General features: G+C 39.3%; 1 protein-coding gene across 2 annotated transcripts; it reads right to left on the bottom strand.

Moving 5' to 3' along the window:
* Window positions 1–3511: 3511 nt before the first annotated feature.
* On the bottom strand, window positions 3512–24715 carry LOC117307326 (monoacylglycerol lipase ABHD6-like). 2 transcript variants are annotated; one of them, XM_033792047.1, is made up of 10 exons: window positions 24599–24715; window positions 21734–21802; window positions 19550–19551; window positions 11208–11367; window positions 10389–10502; window positions 7456–7588; window positions 6686–6828; window positions 5478–5532; window positions 4412–4512; window positions 3512–3748 (listed from the first exon to the last, which is right to left on the bottom strand). In XM_033792047.1, the coding sequence occupies exons 4-10, from the start codon at window positions 11358–11360 to the stop codon at window positions 3596–3598; spliced, it is 852 nt and encodes a 283-aa protein (XP_033647938.1). In that variant the 5' UTR covers window positions 11361–11367; window positions 19550–19551; window positions 21734–21802; window positions 24599–24715; the 3' UTR covers window positions 3512–3595. The 2 variants fall into 2 exon arrangements, with proteins under 2 accessions (XP_033647938.1, XP_033647937.1); XM_033792046.1 differs by lacking the exon at window positions 19550–19551 and adding an exon at window positions 13140–13391.
* Window positions 24716–25042: the final 327 nt, after the last annotated feature.

Genomic DNA, 25042 nt, shown 5'->3' with positions numbered 1-25042 from the left:
GTTAAAAATGGGTGATTGGAGTCATGGGTTTCCTTCGTGACATCTGCAACTGGGAGACTACAGCAAAGAGTGCAATCAACAGTTTTAACTCAGTAAATACTTGCTTGTCCCTTTTCAGTCAGTTTATTGTTTATTTGTACACTTGTTTTTCATCGGTTTTCAATGCAAAATTTAAAGACAATGATTGCATTAGTGTAATGTAAAAAATAACATACAAAGTACAAAATACAACTCGCACAACACAATGTGGCTAGGTTTAGTTTATGACACCTCCAGTTTTGGAATTGGTAACCCTTGGTAACTATTAACTCACAACGTTTAGGCCTAATAGTTCAACTGCTGTTGACATTATTAATTGACTGGAAGGCTGCTCAACAATAATTTATGCTGCATATGCCTGTATTCAAAAGTATCCAACAAACATTCCTGTTCTACAACCATTCGTATTTTTCTTTTGTCCTTGTCTCCTGTAAAGTGCTCTGTTATTATTATTATTATTAGTATTATTATTATTGTTGTTATTATTATTAATATAAACAGCACTCTCCAACTCTTTGGTAACAACAACAATATTCTCCCGCTTTACTTCAAATATGGGGTAGTTCAAATATTAAAATAGATAAGTTATTGTCATAAATGTTATCCATAGCTCGAAAGTACTTCAAATTTGACATTTGCAAGTATTTACGTACAAAAGTACACAGTAAAAAAGTGCATTGGCCTTGCATAATTTCCTTAGAATAATGATATAAAAAGCAGTCCAAAATTGTCAAGTCAAATACACATTGATTTTAGTAGGAAAGTACTGCACAGATTCAACATTAAGCACATCATTGGCATTCAAAAATCTGAAATACAAAATAACAGTGTACCACATGAACAGTGTATGCCAATTTCAATGCTTATAACTGGCCACACAAATTCGATTAAATCACTACTTCTAATAAGATAAATAAATAAATATTGGTTCAATATTTTGCAGAGTAAAAACAATTGGCATGCTGCTCTTATGGAGGTTAATTGGGAGCTTGGTTATCACAAGTATAAAAAAAAAAGAAGAGGTTTAGGGGTATTGCATGATGGTATTCGGTCTGCTTATCAGAGTTAAATTCTACTTAAAAAAAGTAGATAAAACACATGGTGTTACCTCAAACTAAAACCATATTCTTTTAATAAATTTTGTGATCATACATGTTTTATGATAACAACAGTTTTAGAGAATGATATAATATAATATAATATGATTTAATTTTGTTCAGTTAGTCAGACATTAATGCCAAGAAACTATTTATGACACAGTCCCCTTTTTAACTTGGTTACCAGGTTTTGCTATGTTAATCTAATGGTTTGGTAGCTATACCCCCCTCCTTCTTAACATAAGCTTTGGGAGAAGATAAAGAACACAGTCATAATAACTTATATTACAATAGTACGACTCCAAGTCCAACAAACATGAACAACAAACAACATGGTACTGACGATAATCCACTACAGCGGAGTGGTCCATAAACCTTGATGTTTCTCGCACCATGATTTGTTTTATGCAGATTGTGTCTTGTAAAGCTCAACATCATGCTATAAGAAATGGTGCTATTATTAATATGAATTGATAAATACCCCAGACAGTTTAGGCAGTCCCATTAGTTAAAACATGGTCACATGACCAGGTTGTCGTGCAAGCCACGCAGGTCCATACATAGTACACATAACACAATCAATACATACTGGTTCTCACTGTAAAATGTATTAGTTCAGGCAGTCCCATTGGTAGAAAGGTGGTCACATGACCATAAGAAATAGCTGAAACTGTTAAAGACGGGTTCATACCCATGGCGTATTAGTGCTTGACCCCAACCCAACGTACGCAATAACCAGTAATGGCATTTGTACGTCACGGAGAGAAACAGATAAGAATGTTGTTATGCTAGCATGCAGGTAAATGTTCTAAATTACGCATAACACAATTAATCCGTACTGCCTGGTACTCAAAAGTAAAATCTATTACATGTAGTACACGCCTGTACAGACAATCATTGAGCCCAGTGTGCAATTTGAACTTTGTCAAAATCGCCCGATACTGAACCAATTAAAAAGAATATGTCATTTCAATTTGAAAAGGGTGTTATTTTCTGAATGGGAAAAAATGACTTTGTCTAAAATAGCCTTAAAAAAACTTTGCAGGGATGTGGTCATGTGAAAAGAACTTCACTTTCGTCTCGATCCTTCAATGGCACGGCCACTGCCCTGCTGGTTCAAATGGTTATTTTAAGACCTCTTCACATCTCTTTTTAATTTGTTTATTAGTGTGCCATAAAAAAAAAGTTCCCATTACTAATTTTTATGAGCTTCACTTTCATTTAATCCATGAAAGACTTGATTTTATTTACATGGGTTCTCTTATCTTTATAAGCAAATGATTCGCCAGCTTTGTATTTTTAGGAAACATGGTATGAGTATTCCATTTAATGTCCATCTCTCTTTGGTAATTCCCAAGCACTCAGCTTTAATGTAACCCATCTTCAACAGGTGTTTCTTAAAACTTTTGCAGCTTGCTGAATGCATCAAGATACTTCAGACAGAGAAGTGGACTTACAAACTCATCCACCTTTCTTTCATTTGATGGATTTCCATGCCTGGACGGTGCATGTCTTTATGATCGAATTGAGTTAAGCCCGGTTCATACTTCATGCGAATGCAATAGGAATGTTGATGCCACAAATTCGCAACAAACAATTTGCAGGAAGTATGAACCGGGCTTTTAAGTGTTCAATTGAACTCCAAGAGCGGGGGTTGATTTCACAAAGAGTTAAGACTACAAAGTTATGACTAGTCTTGTCTCGAGTTACTCCTCCTAACTTAAGACTAGCCATATGTTTTTATATCTCAATGGACTAGTCCTAAGTTAGGACCCTAAGTTAGGAGTAGTCCTAACTCTTTGTGAAATCGACCCCAGCTTGGTTAAACACAAATAAGGTATATTTATAACCCACACAACGTCAGAAGAGAAATTCAATATTGGAACAGCAGCTCCTATTTAAAGGCAGTGGACACTATTGGTATTTATTCAAAACAATATTGAGCATAAAAACCTACTTGGTTACGAGGAATGGGGAGCTGTTGATAGTATAAACATGCATGTGAGACTTCCTCTTTTCAGCTGACTTCCTCTTTTTTGGTTTTGACTTTCCTCTTTTTTTCTTCACTTTCTGTGTACAAAAGTATAGGAATAGTATCTTTTCCTCTTTTTTTCTTGTCAAGTTTCTCTTTTCCTCTTTTTTTCGTGGATAGTTACTCACATGCCTGTATAAAACATTGTGAGAAATGGCTCTCTCTGAAGTTACATAGTTTTCGAGAAAGAAGTAATTTTTCACGAATTTGATTTTGAGACCTCGGTTTTAGAATTTGTGGTCTCAAAATCAAGCATCTCAAAGCACACAACTTCGTGTGACAAGGGTGTTTTTTTTTTGCATTCTTTTCTTGCAATTTTGATGATCGATTAAGCTCAAAGTTTCACAGGTTTGTTATTTCATGCATATGTTGACATACAGCAAGTGTAAAGACTGGTCTTTGACAATTACCAAAGATGTTCATGTCTTTAATAGTAGCCATCTTCAGCAAACTGACACAGAAGTTTGGATGTCTTGTAGGGTCGCTCCAAGTGAAGAGAATGTCCAGCTCTCTCTAGGACGTGGACCTCACTGCCAGGAATACCTTCTTTTAAAACATCAGCCCCCGATGGATGAAGTAGCTACAAAGAATGGAATTGCATAAATTGGATGAGTGCCATTATTAGTGATTAGAACAAGGGCGGAGTGTCCATACCACACAATGTATATATAGTATCCCCCCCCCCTAAATCCATCTGAAGAATTCCTAAGATTCCCAGAACACAAGGAAGTCACAATATGGGGGAGGGGGTTACACCATGCCACATATTAAGCACAATTGAATTTTTAGGAGGTATTTGATAACGTTGTGATTTGTATCATGACTTGGTATCAAAGTACAAATTGTGCATGACAAAGGCTCCATCAGACCATTCATGACACTCAACAATATTACAGTATGGCAGTCTTAACAACCATGGAGTTTCTTTCCAAATTGAGGAACAACTTCAGGGATTCCAAAGCAATGACTCCTTAAAGCTGCCCCAGAGAGATTTAAGACGAGTCATGGAGTATCATATATCTTAACCACCTGTCTCTGCCAATCAGCCATATCCACAACCTTAAACCACTCTGATCAGTGACACACAGTTTCTTGAATAGAGTTATGTAAAGTTTGCAAAGTTTCTGCACTATTGTATTTCAAATTGTTGTTCAGATGGCAACCACCAACACCTCCCATGCCTGACATACGTTTCTGTGCACTATGTAAAAATGAACATTGTCACAACAGCGGCAGGTTGTACCTTATCATGTTGACCCCATAGTACCAGTGAAGGAACAGTGATAGCTCCCATGTTGGAACGCAATGAATCTTTGGAAGCTGGAGCCATCATATCGTTAATAACTGAGTGTAAAACAAGACAAACATTACTTATACCAATTGTAAAATATGTATTAGCTAGTAGTGCAACAGGTTTGACACAACACACACTCACAAACTATACAATTGTTACATGCTGTGATTGAGCAAATGGCACCAAATGTGAAGCTGAGGGTGCCATTTCTTCCAGAGGGTGTACAAAACCCCTGGACCAATCACATCACACAGCATGCAACAATTGTTTTGTTATATACATTTACATTTATATGTACCATGGTAAGTATTGGAGATCTTGTGTCATAATGGAATTGGCACAATTAAAATGCAGATGACAGTGGTGAGCAAACTATTGCTTCACTGTTGTTAGTTAAAATTAAGAAGTTGTTCTCCTTCAAACACACATAAGAGTCTGAACAATAACTGAAAATATAGAAAATTTTGTATTACTAATCATTTTCATTTTTGGGGTAGGTTAAATGGCGATGACTGGAAAACGCCTTTTTTAACGAAGGTCTCTTAATCTCATGCTTCAATACAGACTTTACTTATAACAAATATAACAATAATAATAGTAGTAATAATAATAATAATTATATCGAAGTCTTATATAGCGCACGTATCAACAAGGTTATCAAGGCGCTGAGTATAATCATATACGAACTTTCAGAAAGATAGGTTATTGAAGTAATGAATTCTGAGAATCAATTATGTAGCACCTTATAAGGGTTAACCAGGTGCTACGGCACATACAGCAGCCACAGCCAGCAAACACCGGGGCGAACCCCGGCTCTTTTCAATATGTGCACTGGGTTCTTTTACATGCATTACATCACACTAGGGACCAACGGCTTTACGTCGAAGGACGAAGCAATGGTTAAGTGTCTTGCTTAAGGACACAGGTGTCACGACTTTTAGTTAAAGTACTGTATTAATTACCAAAAAAAACATATAAATTCTCAGAAACAGTTATTTAAAGAGTAACAGCTAACCTTTTCTGTAGAATGCATTGTTATTTTTCCTTAGGAGTCTCATTCCTTTCCAATACTGAAACAGAGCCAAACATCAATCTTAAAGGAGCACGTTGCCTTGGATCGATCGAGTTGGTCTTTGAAAACAATTTGTAACCGTTTGTTATAAAATGCATATGGTTAGAAATTGCGTGGTTTTCCTTTTACTTTGCGAACCAACACGGTCGGCCATTTATGGGAGTCAATTTGACTCCCATAAATGGCCAACCGTGTTGGTCAATGAGGTAAAAGGAAAACCACGCAATTTCGAGTGATACTTGTGTGACTCATTATATTCTACTTTGAAAATATCTTTCTAATCACATGTATTTTGTAACAAACGGTTACAAACCCTTTTCAAAGACCAACTCGACCGCTCCAAGGCAACATGTTCCTTTAAGGGTATATTATATTAGTGTTCCACAGTGCTTATGAAATGAGTGAAAAGGGCAAAATTTCAATTAAAAATTTAAAAGAAAATTATGCAGTCTGCAAATTGACAAAAATGCATCATCGATGACCTTCAACTTGTACTTTATTCAGCTGACAAAGAAAAGCCAATTGTGGGCATCTGAGTGCAGCATTTATCCAGGGATATGGCCATAGACTAAATGACCGCCAGGTGTCACACTCGTAGGAGGATTTTCTCATTTGCTGCAAATAAGTTTTTCGTCTTTGAGTCTCTGGAGAGGTTGGAGGTCCAGATAGTCTTCATAACATATGAAACAATGCGTCTTTGCCATCATGCCATTAAACATGGGTCAAACCAGTGTTGTAACCAGTGTTGTAGTCATTCTTCCTCAAGTCAAGTCAAGTCGCAAGTCATTCTTCCTCGAGTCAAGTCACAAGTCATTTTTGCTCAAGTCAAGACACTATGAATTCAACCTAGATGGACGCGTTTTTGATTTGCTATGTGGGAGTCTCTGTTTTCTGTCAATTATACACTCCATCTCTTCTTTTAACGTCGGTTTTTTTCCACCATCTCTGCCATACAACATCGAGCAGACTTCTAGATCAAGATTATGCCTCCAACAAAAGAGGAAAAATAAGAGTTCAACTTGCTCAACAGACGAACCTAGTGCCAAGCTTCCCGCACCTAGCACGTCAGGTGACCAATGGCCTATGACAAGATCACAGAGGAAAGGTGGCTTTGTACATCAATCTATCACTAATGTAACCCTAACACTCACAAGGTTTGGTACTTTAGGAGTCTCATGCAACAAGAATGGCATCATCTTAACATATTCCTCCTCTTTCTCTGGTAGCATCCCTTTCTTCAATCGTCCATCTCTCACAGCAAGCTCAAACTCACTGGGTATCTTGGAATTGATTCCTGCACAAATAGAGTATGATAATTAACATTCCAAGCATTATTGAAGGGTAGTCAGAAATTAGTTATATCAAGAGAGCATCGAGATTACCAATAGCATATAAAAAGTAAGCTGAGTGACATGCAGGTATTATACCTACTTCATCTGCAATACATGTAACAAGGTCTAAAGCTCAGGTAACATTAAATAATGGCCAATGGTGCTACTTAAGTAACAATAGCACAACTACCCAGTGAACCAATTGTATGCCAACAAGAAATACAAAAATATGGCTGATGCAACAAAACCAAAAATCCTGTTGTTCTTCAACCCCCAGTGCAATAAGAAAATCAGATTTTGTGTGCATTTCTTACTGCTAAATTAGAGTATTCAAATTGCCCTCTTCTGATTGTGGTCTAGTGGTTATGACATCTGCTCTATAATGCAGATGGTTGTGGGTTCAAATCCCATCTGAAGTACCAGCGTGTTTATATCCAACATCTGACAAAACTCGGGAGAGTATCATTAACAACATTTGCTTAACGATTTTAATTTTTTAAAATTATTAGTTAAGTAGGGGTTAAACAATAGGCTTCCTTACAATTAACTGTCATGACTCTGTACATTGTTTATAAGAGAAAAGCACTAACCTGCTGGGCATAGCATGGTAAGTCTTTCTAGGTCCTCTGAATACTTGGCAGCATAGATTCCTGCTACACCACCTCCCATTGATATACCAACCATGTGGAATGGTCTTTTGCGCATACCAACTGCCTGTGTGAACTAGAGTAGTACAAGCAAATTGTCAATGTTGATTGCCTTTGGAGAAATAATGATTATCAAATCTACTGGAGTGTAAGGAGCTTCAAATTGTATGGAAACATTTATGGTGATGATCGTGATAAATGTAGTACAGTCGACTCCCGCTATAACGAGGTCCGCCGGACTGGCCCATTTTCCTTGTATTATCCGAATCTCGTCTTCAACGCAGCGCGCTAAATATAGATACATACGTCATCATTGTGCATGCACACAACACGTGTACTTCGAATACATGACATAATGGCCGCACGTGTGTACATAGATGCATGGCAGAGCTGCAATTGACTATACTTCTGTGTGCATAGAGTAGTATGTGCGATGTACTGCACAAACAGGCACAACGCGGGGATTATAAAACTGTTTTAACTAAGTTGGTTTAGTTTTAAATTCAATTTAAAAAAATCAATTTACATTTTACAAGATTGATAAAAAGTGTAAGATTTTAACTTGCGTTCATGTTTTGGGAAGTTTCTCTTACAAAACTTTGGTCGCCGGCAGTTTATTGCCAATGCAATAAATAGTCTTGGTTTTCATTGGTAACCACCTGTTTAACGCTGGATGGTTCATTGCTGTTGCGAGATACCGGGGAAATCTTACTGCTGCAATGCATATTGCACACGCTGTGAAAATTTTCAGTCAATAAAATAAAAGCTGGATTTTCAGTGGTAACCACTAGTGTAATAATAGAAGGTTCATTGCTAACGCGAGATACCAGGGAAGATCGTGCTATTCTGTGCATGTGTGTGCATGTGCAATACACTCGTCGCAGCAACAAAAAATAGAATCTTGATTTTCATTGGTAAACACTGTGTGTTGTTAGATGGTTCATTGGCAATGTGGGATACCAGGTAAAATCTTGCTTTTGCATTCAATATTATTGATCACGCAACTAGTTTTGATTGTAAGTTGCGGGTGTTCTTTTCCTTCTGAAAATTTATAACGCGCTTATAAACTCAGTGGATCAGTATCTTTTCTTAAGATTTCTCCAATGTTTGAAACATGCAAACCTCCTAATCCCACCATTGTTCGGAGTTTGGAATTAACAACCTTGCTTGCTGACTCGTGACTCCCGATTTCGGATTAGTGTTGCTAGCGGTAGCGTCCACTTAACACCTCTATTGTATGTCTTAAAAGCCACAAATATCGACTTTACCAGCTGTACAGGTATTTCCTTTGTTGGTTTTTGAATTGTTCTCGTTATAGAAGGGTTTTAAACAATGTTTTGCTCGTAATGGGTCTCCCAAATTACCTCGTTATAACCGTATTCTCGCTACTACCGTGCTCGTATAATCAGTATTTTAATGCATTGAAACACGCATGGGACCGGCAAAAGACCTTGTATCAACCGGAACCTCGTAACATGCGAGCTCGTAATAACGGGAGTCGACTGTAGTAACAAGTGGTCAAGTTAGTTCTCTCAAATACACTCAAGTTAAAAGTCATTTCTAAATATATTTGTAGGTTTGTACATTAATGCTTTTTGTATTTTTTGCTTTTTTTTTTACTTGAGTCATACTTAGTCACTTTGACTTTGACTTGAGTCATACTCGTCACTTTGACTTTGACTTGAGTCATAATAGTCACTTTGACTTTTACTTGAGTCATACTAGTCACTTTGACTTGGACTTGAGTCATACTAGTCACTTTGACTTGGACTTGAGTACTACTAGTCACTTTGACTTTGACTTGAGTCATACTAGTCACTTTGACTTTGACATGAGTCATACTAGTCACTTTGACTTGGACTTGAGTCATACTAGTCACTTTGACTTGGACTTGAGTTTAAACAATTTGCATTTGGACTTAACTCGGACTCAATGTCTGTGACACAGGACTCGATAAGGGACGGCTGAGAAGCTTCCATGTCAGTCAGCCACTTCTGTTGAAATTCTACCAAGTGGTGATTGAGAGTGTCTTGACACAGTCAATGATCGTTTGGTGGGGCAATGCAACAGCCGATGACCGGAAGCGTATCAGCCGGATCGTTCGCACCGCAAGTAAAATCATAGGTTGCCACTTCCATCACTTGATAAACTGTATCTCTCTCGAGTTGAAAAACGATCCCTCTCTATAGTAGATGACAAGTTTCACCCGGCACATGACCTGTTTCAGCCCATGCGGTCAAAGAATCGATTCCGTTCAATTAAATCTGGATCTAACCGTACTTTGCAGAGGTTTTTATCCCACAGCTGTTCATGTTCTAAATGACAGGTTTTAATCATGAATGTCTATTTCTGACTTTAATTCAATCGTACTGTTTTTATCTTTCGCATTTCGCCTGCATATTGTAATACTTTTCAGAGATGTTTATATTATATTTTGATGTATTTTTTTATAAATGGTAAATTTTTAGTGTAATTTTTTGTATGACATATTTTTCGACACGCAGAACCAGGACCCATTTCACTGTACAAATATTTGCTTTTTACAAGTGACAATAAAACATTATTCTATTCTATTCTATTCTATTATAAATATAAAATTTTTTGTTTCTTACAAATAAGTGAATAATAATAATACTAGTTGCTACTGCTGTAAACTACTGCTGTAAACTTTCACATTTTACAGGCCACTGTGTACATTTCTGTATAATTCTAGTGTGCAGTTGTGTAGACTCATTGGAACAAACTGGGTCCACACAATGGGATTCTTTAGAAAATGGAACAATGGAACAAAAATAGGAAATCCCCACAACTCTGTGTGTGATCCTGTTAACAAACCTTGACATTTTACAGGCCACCATGGTGCACCATGTACCTACCTGTCTAATTCTAGCAGCTTGAGCAGCAAATGAAAAGCTATCACTCATCTTACGAGTAGTGTGACCATGTCCAGGCATATCCACTACCATAATGTGCCAATCATTTGGCAGATTCTGTACCAAAAGAAAAACTCAAGATCCTTTTCAATATGAAATGTTTGATTTTTTTTGAGACAATCTTGGGACAGACTGAAGACAGACACATAACAGAATTACTGTGACAAAAAGCACTTCCCTCTTTAGTCAACTTAATTATCTGCTCCCAACGATCCAAGGAATATTTCTAATTAAAGAAAATACTTCAGGTTGCTGGTCAGTGGTGGACAATAAAATACTCCACATAAGGACTAGAAGTGTCATTAATTCATCATTTGAAGTTGCTTCCACAACTAAAACCTTTGCACCTGTGTATTCCAAAAGAAAACCACACAATATGAGAATGTAATTTGACTTAAGAGGACAACAAGAGCATAATGTATGTCACTGGTTGTGCAACACTATATGAGAGCCTGCTGTGCTACTATAGTACTAGTGTCAAACTTAAACATAAAATACTGTGCTAAACACCGCATTATTGCCAAATTAATTTATCAGTTTACAATGATTTAAGTTTGACACAGCAAAATGTTGTGCTAAACACCGCATTATTGCCAAATTAATTCATCAGTTTGGCACAGCAAAAGTGGAACATTGAGCACCAACAATACTTAAGGAATTTAGAAGTAAGAGATGCCACCATAATTGTGTTGACAAATTTTTGTCTTTATTAAAAGGATAACAAAAATGGTTGCTAAGAATATAACAGTTTGAATTGTTTACCTTGACAAATGGCCACCACATGTCTTTAGCAGCAGAGAAGCCATGCAGGAATAGCATAGTTGGTTTGGAGGGATCTTGTTTTCCTCTCTCAGCGTAGCTAAAGGTGTAGTTGCTAACAGTGACAGAACTAGTTCGAAAACCAATGTGCCACATTTTAAAACTGTCAAAAGAGAAAGAAAGAAACATGTAACAGAATGAACTCTACATCACAACTTTGTTTGTAATACTACTTAACATGTCCAGATTCAAGACTATCACAGCTTCATCATAGACTGTAACTGATGGTGAGTTTTTCTATGGTTCTAAGCATTATATGAGTCCCAAACATGCCAAAAGCGTGACTCAATCTGAAACTTAGTCTACTTTGATTGGAACCAACACTTTTTGTTTTTTCCCTCTAATTTCATCCTCAAGTGAAGCAAATCTAAAGTGTCATAAACAGGAATGGCTTTCTTTAAATTTGACCCCACCCTGGACCCAAACCAACAAAATACGCAGACAGGGTATTTCTGTAAGGAAGGGGTCTACACCAGACTTGAAATGACAAATGAATATCTGAAAGCACAAAGGAATGATGGTAATAGACAAGTAACTACTACCTGATATCGCCTCTGAGTTTCCAAGATTTTATTCATTTACTTTTCCTGGTTTTGATATATTACGTTTATCTTCCAGTCCGTGTTAATCCACCAATTAGATGCTTGAACTTGAGGTGGTATAAAAACCTTTATCTTCCACTACCACCAATCAGAAGCTCGAACTACTAGGGGGATAAAAACATAAATACTACGACCTCTGTTTTATATCCTACTTCCTCTGTTTTTATTACACAGTGCGTATTGTGAAATGTCATTTTGTCACGCTCCGTATACGGACAGTGAAAAAATTACATATTAAACTTTGTGCGCGTGAATGCTGTTCGTCGTGAAATAACGTTCTGAAATTTTAAACTTTGTGCGTTGCACATGAGACTGGAAGATAAATTCGTTATCACACGCGCGCTCGTGAAATACAAAAAAATATAGCGCGTCTGCGTCCCATATCTAAATCGGCATTCGTCCTTGTTGGATATGGGACGCAGAAGCGCTATATTTTTTCATATTCCACTCGTGCTTGTGTGATAACTTATATCTTCCTCTGTTTTTATTGCACAGCGCATATTGTGAATGTCAATGTGCCACGCTCCGTATACGGACAGTGCAAAAATTACATTCTAAACTTTGTGCACTTCGTCGCGAAATAAGGTTCTGAAATTTTAAACTTTGCGCCTTAACGTGAAACTTGAAGATAAATTCGTTATAACAAGCGCGCTTGTGGAAGATGAAAAAATACAGAAGTGCTATATTTTTCCGTATTTCACTTGCGCTTGTGTGATAACTTTTTTTATTTTTTATTTTTTATGCACGTCGCCAGACACACAAGGCCTGAAGGCCACTTTAAGGTGGGCTACAATTTTTTTTTTCAGAGGCCGTTGCCACCTACTCCTGTAGGGCTGAAACAGGGTTGCTCCTTTTACAGTCCATACGGATAAGGCTTGGGTATCATCAGTCGGAAGCCTGGCCGGTAAAGCAGAAAGCACTACCTTCCCAATTATAATACTATACGCAAAATATGTTGGTTTAACAAAATTAACTAAAACTGGAAACAGGGGCGGGGGGTTTGGAAAAAAAACATATTTAAAAAAAAATCAAAAATTTCTTCCTGAAAATGAATGTGAAATTGATGTTAAACTTGATCTTATCACTGATCTGGAAGTTGTTTTAAAGATGTTTGTTTTCAAAGAAAAAAAAAAGCAAATTGATATGAATGGCTTACAAACTCTGTGTTGTTAAACTCAATTCAGCCATTGGCTACGAAATTCAAATGTTTTTAATAAACCAATTTAATAAAAAATAATTAAAAATATGAAAGATGGTGTAAACAAGTACTTACCGTGTGTAAAGTACAAACACAAGGTCTGGACGTAAGAATATGAGTCCTACTACAGCAAATATCATCGGTGAAAAGAAGAAAATGAATGGCAGCATCATGATGCAAATGCACATGCATGGTGGTACTAACGCAAGCTTAAATAATGCATGCATCCTGACAAGCAGCACCAACTCCTGGTTCTTTTTAAAGTGTCAGTCAGCAACCTTTTGGACCTGGAATTGGATCGAGGCAGACAACTGTCGCTACTTACATCTGTTAAAGAAAAGATCAAAACATTGAATATTATAAATTACTATTAAAAAAAAAAAAAAATGCTTTTTTGTTGGAACACAATCAGTCCATATCAGTTGAAAAACAACATCTAAACTGAAAGCAGCATTGTGACTGGGAAAAAGCACAGTTCTGAAATGAGTAGAATGAATTCAATACTTAGCTTGCTGAAAACTGTTAATAAGAATTTACAAATGTTGAGCCAGTCAAACTAAATGACATTCCTTCAGGGTGTTTTTATTTTGCTTTCATAGACAAAAGTTTCTTCCACACAAGCGGACTTCAAACTTCAAACTAACCTCCTCTGACCTAATTGATAAATGGACTTTTGAACAATACTCGGTCACTATCTGATAATCTGATAAACATAGGGATCTGTTTTGACTTCAGATTTACAACAACTGTGATTAATCTTGTATACGTTAGAGACAATGGGGAAAGGTCACATTGGATCAATCTTTGTCAACAGTTTGATGTACTAAACAAACAGTAAGGGATATGGACAGGATATTGCAAAATCTTTCTGGAAAATTGTACAAAGTGCACTACTGGTTTTACATGTACTAGATGACAAAGTTTTGTAATTGAGAAAACTAAACAATACATGATACAGTTATTATCATTAGTAATATTTCATTTTATAACAGCATGCTAAAGAAAGATGCCATTTTATTTTGTGCAAATAGCCTTGGATCTCAAGGATCTTTGACAGGATCCTATATGTTCCCCAAAGCACTGCCTTCTAAAGCAGATCTACCCTCACAGTTATGCAGTTATTTCATCTAGATTATTCCTGTTTGTAGGGGCTCAAACAAATGTAATAGAGGGGGTTCAGGGGCTGGCCTGATGGCCTGCTTCTGGGGTCTATTTGGCAAAGCCCCGGTGGAGGTCACTCTGCTTTGACATTTTCGAATTGGGAGTGAAAAAAACTCAAAGTGTCTGTATGGCTTAAAACAGAGAAATTTTGACTTAACGTTTTAAAGCAACCATACATTTTTTGAAGTAGCAGGTGAAAAAGTACCAGTACCCTTTTTTTTTGTTTAAAGGACTGAGCAAGAGCGAAGCTCATTGTCCTTACAGGTGGGCTTAATGTGTGTTCTGTCCAAACTTGACAATCGTCTCAAGTATAGTTATGACCTAGCCCTATATAGGACTCTTTCTCTGTACACAGGAACAGAGTCCTAACTATTGAGGCCCGTTTCTGGGGCAGAAAAATTTCACAGCTTCATAACTTAAATCTTACCTGCAACAAGCCACTAATTTCAACAGATTCACATTCCATGGCAGCATACATTTTTCTGCGGTGGGTTTTGGTCCTCATATTTTCCTCACAAATCTGTCATTTTCGTGAAATAATGCAGCTTCCAACGTTAAAAAATTCCCGTTTCGATCGTTTTCTCACAGTGTTGTCTGTTGCTGTGTGTACGCGTATACATTCGCGTGCAAGATGCATGATGCAAGCTTAGACGCATGAATTCTTGGTTATCGTATCTTGACTGCACAGCGTTAACAACACAATTCAAAATGTGCGCGTCGTGCGTCTTGCGTACACACGGCAGACTGTGAGAGTACGAACAAAAATGGGAATTCCTTAACGTTGGGAGCTGCATTATTTCATGAAAATGACGGATTTGTGAATATATGAGGATCAAAACCCACCGCAGAAAAACATATGCTGCCATGGAATGTGAATCTGTTGAAATTGGTGCTTTCTTGCAGGTAAGATTTGAGTTAAGAAGCTGTGAAAATTTTCCGCCCCAGAAATGCACCCTGATGTCCAGGACGTCACTGTAGTACAAAACGAAAGTGTAAGGCCGCCAGGGCTAAGTTAGGACCAATCTTTACTACAGTGTTCAAGTTGGGGCATCCCAACTAAATGCAGGGTACCAGCACGCTGCAGTGGAGCCAGTATCAAAGTTCTCTATCTGCTTACAGGGTTATCAAAAAGACACGGCCTATTCCTACTACAGTTGGAGTATTTATGACTGTTTTAAAACTTGTTGAGACCATCCCTACCAGCCAAAATATTATCAACATGTAAAAAAAAATGTACAGTTGGGACAGTCATTGCTACAGTTGGGACTTTCCTAACTGTTATGACTGTCCCAACTAGAGTAATGACTGTCATTAATGACAACTTGTAAATGTTACGGATCTCTCATTATGGTACATAATACAAATAGTATACACACGTTTTTTTTTTTTTAAGTTATATACTCAATGCATTTTTAAGGAACATCCCAAGATGAAAGCCAACATCCTGAACCGTCCATTTTCATTAGTATTCACCAACGATAATGTAGCTGCCTCTCGAAACCTTGGACCCAACCCTCTCCCTTCAATGAGCAATATTTTTTTCAAGATCAACTCTGACAAGATCGCTTCTCAGGAACCTAAACCCATACAAGACTACAGTTTCTGATGGGGTGCCAGCCAGAATGCTGAAAGAAATTGCAGAATAAATTGCTCCAGATTCATGGCCTCCCTTAAAAGAACACAACGCCTAACACCTTGGATCAGTCGAGTTGGTCTTTGAAAAGCGTTTGTATTCATTTGTTATAAAATGCATGATTAGAAAGATATTTTAAAAGTAAAATATAATGATCCACACAAGTATCATTCAAAATTGCGTGTTTTTTTCGCTTTACCTCGTCGACAAACACGGTCGGCTATTTATGGGAGTTAAATTTTTGACTCCCATAAATGATGGTGTTAGTTCGCAAAGTAAAAGGAAAACCACGCAATTTTGGGGCAAATGTGTGTGGATTGTATTCTACTTTTAAAACATCTTTCTAACCATAAGCATTTTATAACAAACGGTTACAAATGCTTTTCAAAGACCAACTCGACCGATCCAAGGCAACGTGCTCCTTTTAATCAAGGTACTGTACCAACTACATGGAAGAAGGCATTGGTAGTTCCATAGAAAGGCAATTGATCTTCACCTGCCAATTACAGGCCTGTCTCACTGGCGTCCATCCTGTGTAAGCTGTGTGAACATGTGGTTCACAGTGCCACCATTAACCATCTCACTGACCACAAGATCCTCTCCGATGCACAATCCGGACGAGACAGGACAAATAGACCTGATACTGTTGAACTTCCGCAAGGCCAGGTTTCTCACAGACTTCTTCTCCAGAAGATGGAGCACTATGGCATACGAGGACCAACTCTCCAATACATGTAGGTCGAGGTGCCTTAGCCAGCGCACTCAGCAGGTATTGGTAGGTGGCAAAGTCAGCATGCAAGCCAATGTCACATCAGGAGTCTCTCCAGGCAGAGTCCTTGAACCACTGCGTTTCTTGACATACATCAATGACCTCGCAGACGGTGTGATGAGCTTAACAACAAGATTATTTGTGGACGACTGCGCGCTGAATCAAAGAATCTCATCATTTGATGATGCTACCCTACTTCAGAAAGACCTTGATGCCCTGCAGAAGTGGGAAGAAACATAGTTGATGGAGTTTCAACGAACGAAAGTGTCAAGAGGTGCGCATCACAAACAGCAGCCAACACCTGCAACCTACACCATTCACGGCATGGCCATTGACCAAGTCTCATCAGCTAGGTATCTTGGTCTCAATGTTGACAAAAAGCTATTAACTTCAACACTCACATTAATGACATCATCACCAAGAAGGCTAATTCCCCCTGTGCATTTCTACAATGCAATATCTACCACTGAAGTCGCAAGATCAAGGAGGCTGCACTGCAAGACCTACATGCCAGGCGCGAATCCAGCAGGGGGACGTGGGGGCGGCAAGCCCCCCCCTTTTCTGTCAGGAAAAAAAAAAGGGAGAAAAAAAAGAAAAGGGGGAGAAAAAAGGGGGAAGGGGGGGGGACACAACGACACACAAAAAACTACATACCTGGGTATACTTGTTCAAAGAAATCACAAACTACGTACATGTAGATACTATACCGCACGGTACATAACAGTACATGATACCGTGGGGTCGAAGCATGGCTTTTTCGAGGTATCAACGAGGTTACAAAACAATGTTGGTTGTATTGATCAGTCCACTCAAAATAATGTAGGCCTCCTACAAAACAATTGTCAACTAAAAAAAATGGATCTGTCGTTGATGGGAACGTATTTTTTTTTCTCATGTGAATTCTCCTTGGTGATTTTTTTGGATGAGTACCAATCCACTGTAACTTTGTGGACTTCAAAGCAGCCTTCGACACTATTTGGCGAGAAGCACTCTGGAAATGCTTAATGTCAATTGGTGTTGAGAGTAAGGTGGTTGACCTCATCCAGATGAACTGAACAAACCTCCAAGAAAATGGGCATGAAAATCAACCCAGCCAAATGCAAATTATGACAGATGACCCGAGAGACATCACCCTCAACGGCATTCCAATAGAAAAAGTACAGGAGTTTGTATTCCTAGGAACCAATGTTCCATCTGTGGAAGAAGACGCGAAGAGGCGCACTAGGCTTGCAGCCTGGTCATTTGGTGGTCCGAAAAACACCATCTGGTCAAACCATGACATCTCAACATCACTTAAAACCAGAATTTACAAATCGCTCATCCTCCCAATAGCAACATTCGGTTTGGAATCCTGGACTCTCAAAAAGGCCACCAAACAAAAACTATAAGTCTTTGAGATGAGATGCCTCCGCTGAAATACGCAGGCAACTTAACATGAACACAACAATAACAGATGTAGTGACCAGACGCCCCCTGAACTGGTTTAGCCATGTCATCAGAATGCCAGCCTACAGGCTACCCAACCTGGTCTACTACAATGACTTCAACACTCCACGCCAACAAGGACGCCCACCATTGCGCTGGAAGGTGCAAATTCAGGATAATGCCATCATTCCACTTCATGAGGCAGATCACCTTCCTAGACATAGACCTGAATGGGGACGTTTTTTTAAGGAGGCCAAGGGACACCCAGTCCTATAAGCAGCTAAGTAAGTAAGTAAGATTTTTTTCAAAAAAATTGTATGGGTAAACCTGATTTTTATTTAAAATTCAGAAGTCAGTACTACATCTCTGTAGAAAAATTCTGTTCATTCTCTCTCTCTGCATCTGTTACAATCCTTCATTATTTTTGTTTAAATCATGGCTACATTATAGTTGATTGGGTCTCAGTCCCCATGCAGCCTGCTGGCCGTAACGTGGAGTGCCCACACGCGCATAAAGCAACAAAAATCCCTGCTTGTCCGTGCGCAGAGTTCACTGCTTTCGAAGCGCCAAGTTCTTTGCTTACGGTAATCAGATCCATGAAATTTTGCTCAGCAACTGCCTGGTGGAAATGTTTTCCTAATTTTGTTAAGGAATCCTTACAGGAAACAACTTTCCCATTGAAAGCACTACGACAGCGGCAGTTAACATTAAGGATTCCTTAGAAGAAACAACTTTCCCATTGAAAGCACTACGACAGTGGCAGTTAACATTAAAAAAATTGCTGCTTGGGGATTGCGCGGTCTTTCATTCTAAAATAAAAAAAAAAAAAATCACGCCCCCCGTTTGAAAAATCCTGGATCTGCCCCTGCATACAACCTATTGTAGAGAATGCAGCTCACCTGCATGGGGTGCCCACATAAGGAAAGCGAAGCAGGTCCAGCGTAGCAGAGCAAGATTTGACCGCTACTCAATGTACTACAATGGCAATCTCTCCAGAGCAGGCGGCTCCACAGCCGCCTAGCCATGCTCTACAGACTCTCTATGATGATCAAGTAGACATCAGCTGGAAGAAACATCTCACCGAGTCTAAATCTAACACCAGAGGTCCTGGCTCACGCTTCTGGACCCCCCACTTTAGCTCCCAAGTGTAAGCTTCCTCCTTCTTCCCTAGCAGTAGCACCAGCAAAGAGTGGAACTCCTTACAGAAGGATCCTGGAGAGTTCTTCAAGGTGGCATTGAGGAGGAAAGGAGCCATCTAGCTCACAGGCACTTAAACTGCAACACTGTACATCATATTCTGCACAGGCGTTTCTATTTTGTTTGCCTGCGATCAAACTTGGACAGCGCGCACACCGACCTCACAATGCGTTAAATTCATAACATGAAGTCTGCACTTTACTTGCAAGAAGATTACAGAATTGGTAAGAATTTTTTTTCTTCTAAAATCACAGATTTACATAAACCTAAGACGGTGTAATGATAATGGTAGTAGAAAACATCTCTTGAAATATTTCTGTCTGAAATGTCATATTTGATGAGAAATAACTAAAAATAATTTCCCGTTCAGAGTTCATTGCTCAGTGATCGTTTTATTAATTTTTTGTAAATTAATATCTTGCAAGTGAAATCGGTCTCAAACTTCTACAGGTTTGTCAGTTAATGTATTAAAATAAGACGATAGTGGAATGAACCTCATAGTTCTAGGAGTAGGGGAATCTCAACACTCAAGTTGGAACCGTTGGAATGATCAAGTTGGAACGGAACAACCATGAAGGAGAAACTATCGATTTTTCTCATGTTTTGCCATGAGCAGTGTTGATATTGGGCGCGATAGTGCGGAAAGATTTATCGATCTCGCAACGACAATCTTGATGCGCGATGAGAATTTTTGCCGTGATCGATCGATTGTGCAGAAATGGTTTTAGCCAATCAACCTATTATGTATTGTGCAGGAGTTGTTTTCCTATTAGCGCAATCGACTGAACAGGCGGGAATGGCTCTGCGCGATGGTATTGGAAAAAATCCCCCACTGGACAGAATTATCTTTGACACCGTTTCGTCTTGCGCAAAGTATGTATCGCGCAAAACCATTGTTGCACGACAATCGGTCAGTCCTGCAACGATCAGTCAATTGCACAAAGATGTTCGTTGGGCGATTGTCCAATTGTTGCACGATCGACTGACTGCTGCTGGAGCAATAGATCTTTCAATAGCGCAGCACGATTGGTTGATCGATCATGCAGATTGACCGATCATACCCAATATTGACATAAAAAATGTTACCATACCTGCTAGCCCTGGTAGGACGTCAGTCAGTGCCACTGCTGCACTGACGTCCTGGGTATGTATAAAGGTTCTTTACAATGCGAACACAAATTCGACTGAAATTGTCTTTATTTTGTACCTGATTTGAGAAGTTAAAATTCCGTTCATATATTCATAGCATCCCTCACTATATTTTCAACGAGTTCACAGCTAACAAATATATCCATGGAAGTTTCCGAAAATAAGTTGAAGTTCTGCACTGGCGATGTGATCATCATGTACCAATTGATAGTGTGAGCCCAAGTGCGCATGGCTTTGAGTACAGTGCCACAATTTGCATTATCTTGCCGCTATTCGCCGTCAACTGGGTAGGTGCCGTCAACTCGCCTTTAACTCCTCCAATATACATTTAAAATCCAGGACTCCTGGCAGGAGGCATAAAACTGTAAAGTAAAACAGCTCAAATAATTTTTGTATAAGTTTCAGGTTTAATTTCGGTTACAAAATAATATATTTTCACAGGACTTGTACATATGGGCGGACAGCAGAGGGCGCTTTCCTGCATATTTTTTTCACACGGACAGATGAGGCCGCTTAGCATGCGCCCATTAATTGTAAGTGGCCTCATCAGTCCTGGGGGAAAAAATATGCTTCCTACACATGAAATAGTCTTAGCATAAGACGTCAATGCTCGGTACCCTGCTTTGTGCGTAAATTGATGCTGACTAATCCATCTGGGCCCAATTTCATAGCGCTGCTTAACGGCCGATTTTGTGCTTACTGTGCGATTTCCATTTTATAGTGCCGCTAACCTAGGCACATGAAAAGGCATGCTAACCTTCCGGTGCTTACCACACGAAAATAAATGATGTCACAATGCAAATCCACAGTAAACACGCAATATGGCTGCTCATTTTTTCAGCTAACCTGTGAAATACGCTTGCCCCTTAGCAAATTGTTGCTTACCGTTAGGCAGCGCTATGAAATTAGGCCCTGCTTAGTGGTTGGTTGACACAAGTTGACGGCGATTTAGCTGCAAATAGTACACCGCCAGTGATCAATGCAAGAAAGTGTTTACACAGAAGTTAGTGCACGACGTGGGAATGTAAAACATCAATTTAAATTTTCTTTTCACAAAATATAAACACCAAAGAAAATTCAACAATTTAAAAAAATGCGGGATTGGAGTTCCGACTACAGGGAACATGTGAGTAAAAGTTCAGATTCCTGAGTTAGGTAGGTAGAAATATTTCTTTTAAATTTTGTAATATTTTTTCCGCAGCGGTACAGGACCTTTATACCCTGGACTCCACGCGTTTCCTGCAATGGAGGAGTCCAAGGGCTACCATACCTGCCACAACTGTTTTCATTTCCATTTGTTTATGAACAAATTTATTTAAAAGTGTCTTAACTTACTTATCTTTCCAGAGATGGTCGTACTTCGGAATTCCCGTACTTTGGTGCAATTAATGGGCTTGGTGGTCACTAGAACAAAATATCAAAACAAACCTTCAACCTCCATGATCAAACGAAATGTGCTGCAAACTGAAAATCAAAGTCCAGTTGTAAAAAGAATGGTTCCTGGCTAATAGTTGCGATAACGTTAAACCCTCATTAATAAATACCTCGGACAGTTTCGCTATTCCTATTGGTGGAGAGCATGTCACGTGGGTGTTAATAAACCTTTGTTTATGACCGGTAAAAAGTGTTAATTCATGGGCGTGACACGCGACATTGCACCTGTTCTTATAAGACAGTTTCTTCATTCCTATTGGTCGAGAGCAACGGCTGAAACAGTTATGCCACATCACGCGGTACGCGTACAGCATTCCCTTATTCCCAAGGAGTTGTTTACCCAAGGGCGGCGGAGGGCTTTACCATTTCATAGCTGGAGGGGTGTTGTGTTGAAAGAAATCATTTAACAATTAAAATGTTTGCTTTTATTTTACTTTTTGACCAAAAAGTGATGATGTTTTTGACCGAAAAGGTATTTTTCGGTTTTCAACTACATGTAGTGGTTTTAACCCGCCGAGGCCTGGTTCTTTATAATTTACCTCGACTTTGTCTCGGTAAAATTATCAAGAACCCGGCCTCGTTGGGATTAAACCACTAGTTGAAAACCTCTTCACCACACATTGATTCCCTTATTGATCCAGATCCAGACTCAAGAGATCACCTCCATCATGTCCATGGTGACAGCTCAGTGGATTCAGGCGCCTCCGGTTCCTTTTGCTTGGTAAAAAGGAGTGAAAACTGAAAGTGGTGGCCGGCAGGAAGGCAGGTAGTTGCGATGAATGCCGGACACTTTGGCACCTCGCAAACTCCGCATCTGCAAACTCTGCACCTTGCAAACTCGGCACCTTGCAAACTCAGCACTCGCTCCTCGGCACCAAGAATGTCGGCACCATACAGACTCGGAACCGGCCTTTTATTGACTCACAAACTCGGCACCAAGCAATATCACCTCGAAGAGTCAAGTTGTTAAAAATAAAGTAACGTAGGCTACATTGTACGTGTACACTTTTTACAAAATAAAAGAAGTAGTTGATAGTTAGGCCTAGTACCTTTTTAAATGGCCAAATACTACATGTAAGCTTTTTAATGGCAAAGTACTAGTTTGGCGAGTTTCAAGATTAAGAATTCTGAACTTTCGAGAAAATTTTGGCCGCCAGGAAATTTACCGTCCGCCCCGCACCGTGTTCAGTCGAAAAGTTTTTAACACGTTTTTTAGGCCTACGGGTACGGGCCTAGACTGAAATTGCGTTCATTCATGTCGGTGAAAGTGCTGCGCCAGTTTTGTTTCGGGCTTTGAAAAATGTTAATAAGGGTTTGTTTAGTTTGGTTAAGACAAGAGTTTTTGATAGATTTTTGCTTTTTAAAGGCAGTGGACACTATTGGTAATTGTCAAAGACTAGCTTCCACAAGACTAACTAACCTGTGAAAGTTTGAGCTCAATCGGTCATCAAAGTTGCAAGATAATAATGAGAGAAAAAACACCCTTGTCACACGAAGTTGTGTGCGTTTAGATGGTCGATTTCGAGACCTCAAGTTCTAAATCTGAGGTCTCGAAATCAAATTCATGGAAATTTACTTCTTTCTCAAAAACTATGGCACTTCAGAGGGAGCCGTTTCTCACAATGTTTTTTACCATCAACCTCTCCCTATTACTCGTCACCAAGAAAAGATTTATGCTAATAATTATTTTGAGTAATTACCAATAGTGTCCACTGCCTTTAACAGAGCGTGATTTGCCGAAAGGCGCTGGCCATGTGATGGGGACTAATTGCCTGACGGCTCCGCGACAGATCCGTGTGTGATAGCTCTATGGCGTGCACACACCAAAGGTCGTTTGGTACACCCTCCTTGTTCCGTCCCGTCCCTTGCTATAACGTCGCTAAATTATACGGTGTCTGGACACTTCGTACCTTTTCAAGGTACGAAGTGACTTTGGACACTTCGTACCTTTGACACTTCGTACCTTCTTACAAGACACTTCGTACATTCTTACAAGACACTTCGTACCTTCTCACGAGACACTTCCTACCTTCGTACTAATTCAGGATTTCTGCATCGTTTATGAATTACAATTCATTAGGTATTATTAATTTTTATCTCAACGAACATAAAATTATTGAGGAATACACATTTTAATGAAGGTACGATGTGACTCGGCTGAGGGTACGATGTGACTCGGCTGAGGGTACGAAGTGACTCAGCTGATGGTCACTTCGTACCCCGCCCACGGTACGAGTGACCAACTTGGTTACGGTACGAAGTGTCCCGAAGGTACGAAGTGTCCAGGGTACGGAATGGCAAAGGTATGAAGTGTCCAACATCCAATTTTACGATAATCATATTCCAAATCCAATAATAATATTTGTAATGTAAATTAGGCTACTAGTACTACTTATACTAATAACTTTGTAACATGATTAAGCTTTTTATGGATGGGACTATATGGACGGTCATGATGGGACTGAACTTTTAGTTTAATAATACATCAACAAATTTTCAACTGGGTGCCAAGTTTGTTTTTGTACATGTGCCGAGCCGAGTTGGCAAGGTGCCGAGCTTCCAAGGTACCGAGATTGCAGGTGCCGAGTTTGCTATTGTGCCGAAGTGACCGGCAGACCGGCAGACCGGTACCCGGGCCGTTGTTGGCGTTGCGATAACGTAACCCTCCTCAACTCAATCATAATGCAGGGGGGGGGGGACGGAAAGGAAATGTTCTGAAGTTTTCCCAGGAGGAGAACTAATTATAGGAGAGAATGCATTACATACCACTCAGTTATTTAACCAGAGCAGTGCCACCCCCTTCTCGGTTCTTTGGTCCATGCTGTAAACAAAAACTAAAAACAACGGAATGCAAAATCGTGACACGGATCGGAGATGACGACAAATGACAGGTTGCTGCTGCATAAAAAGCGCCCTCTCCCGTCCTCGGTCTCACAGGGACTAGTCTTGGTTCAAAGACCTAGGGCCTTTCTCAAACCGCGTGCTGGTACAATCATCAATACGCGCTGAAAATGCAGGTATAGAGGCTGAGCTGCGTACACAGCACGCGGAGCCTAAGCCTGAGCCGGAGCCCAAGCCGTGGTTTGAGAAAGGCCCCTGTTTTCCCGAATGTTTTCCCAGCCCGGCTACCTACCATGATCGATGCATGGCCAGGAGAGCGCCGCATCGCGCTAGAAAAAGCTTTGTGCAAGTCTAATCTTGGTTCTTAAC

The sequence above is a fragment of the Asterias rubens genome, chromosome 2 (assembly GCF_902459465.1).
Source record: "Asterias rubens chromosome 2, eAstRub1.3, whole genome shotgun sequence".
In the NCBI taxonomy this organism is placed as follows: domain Eukaryota; kingdom Metazoa; phylum Echinodermata; class Asteroidea; order Forcipulatida; family Asteriidae; genus Asterias; species Asterias rubens.
Note: the sequence above shows the minus strand (reverse complement) of the source record. Positions and strands in the feature narration are given on the sequence as shown.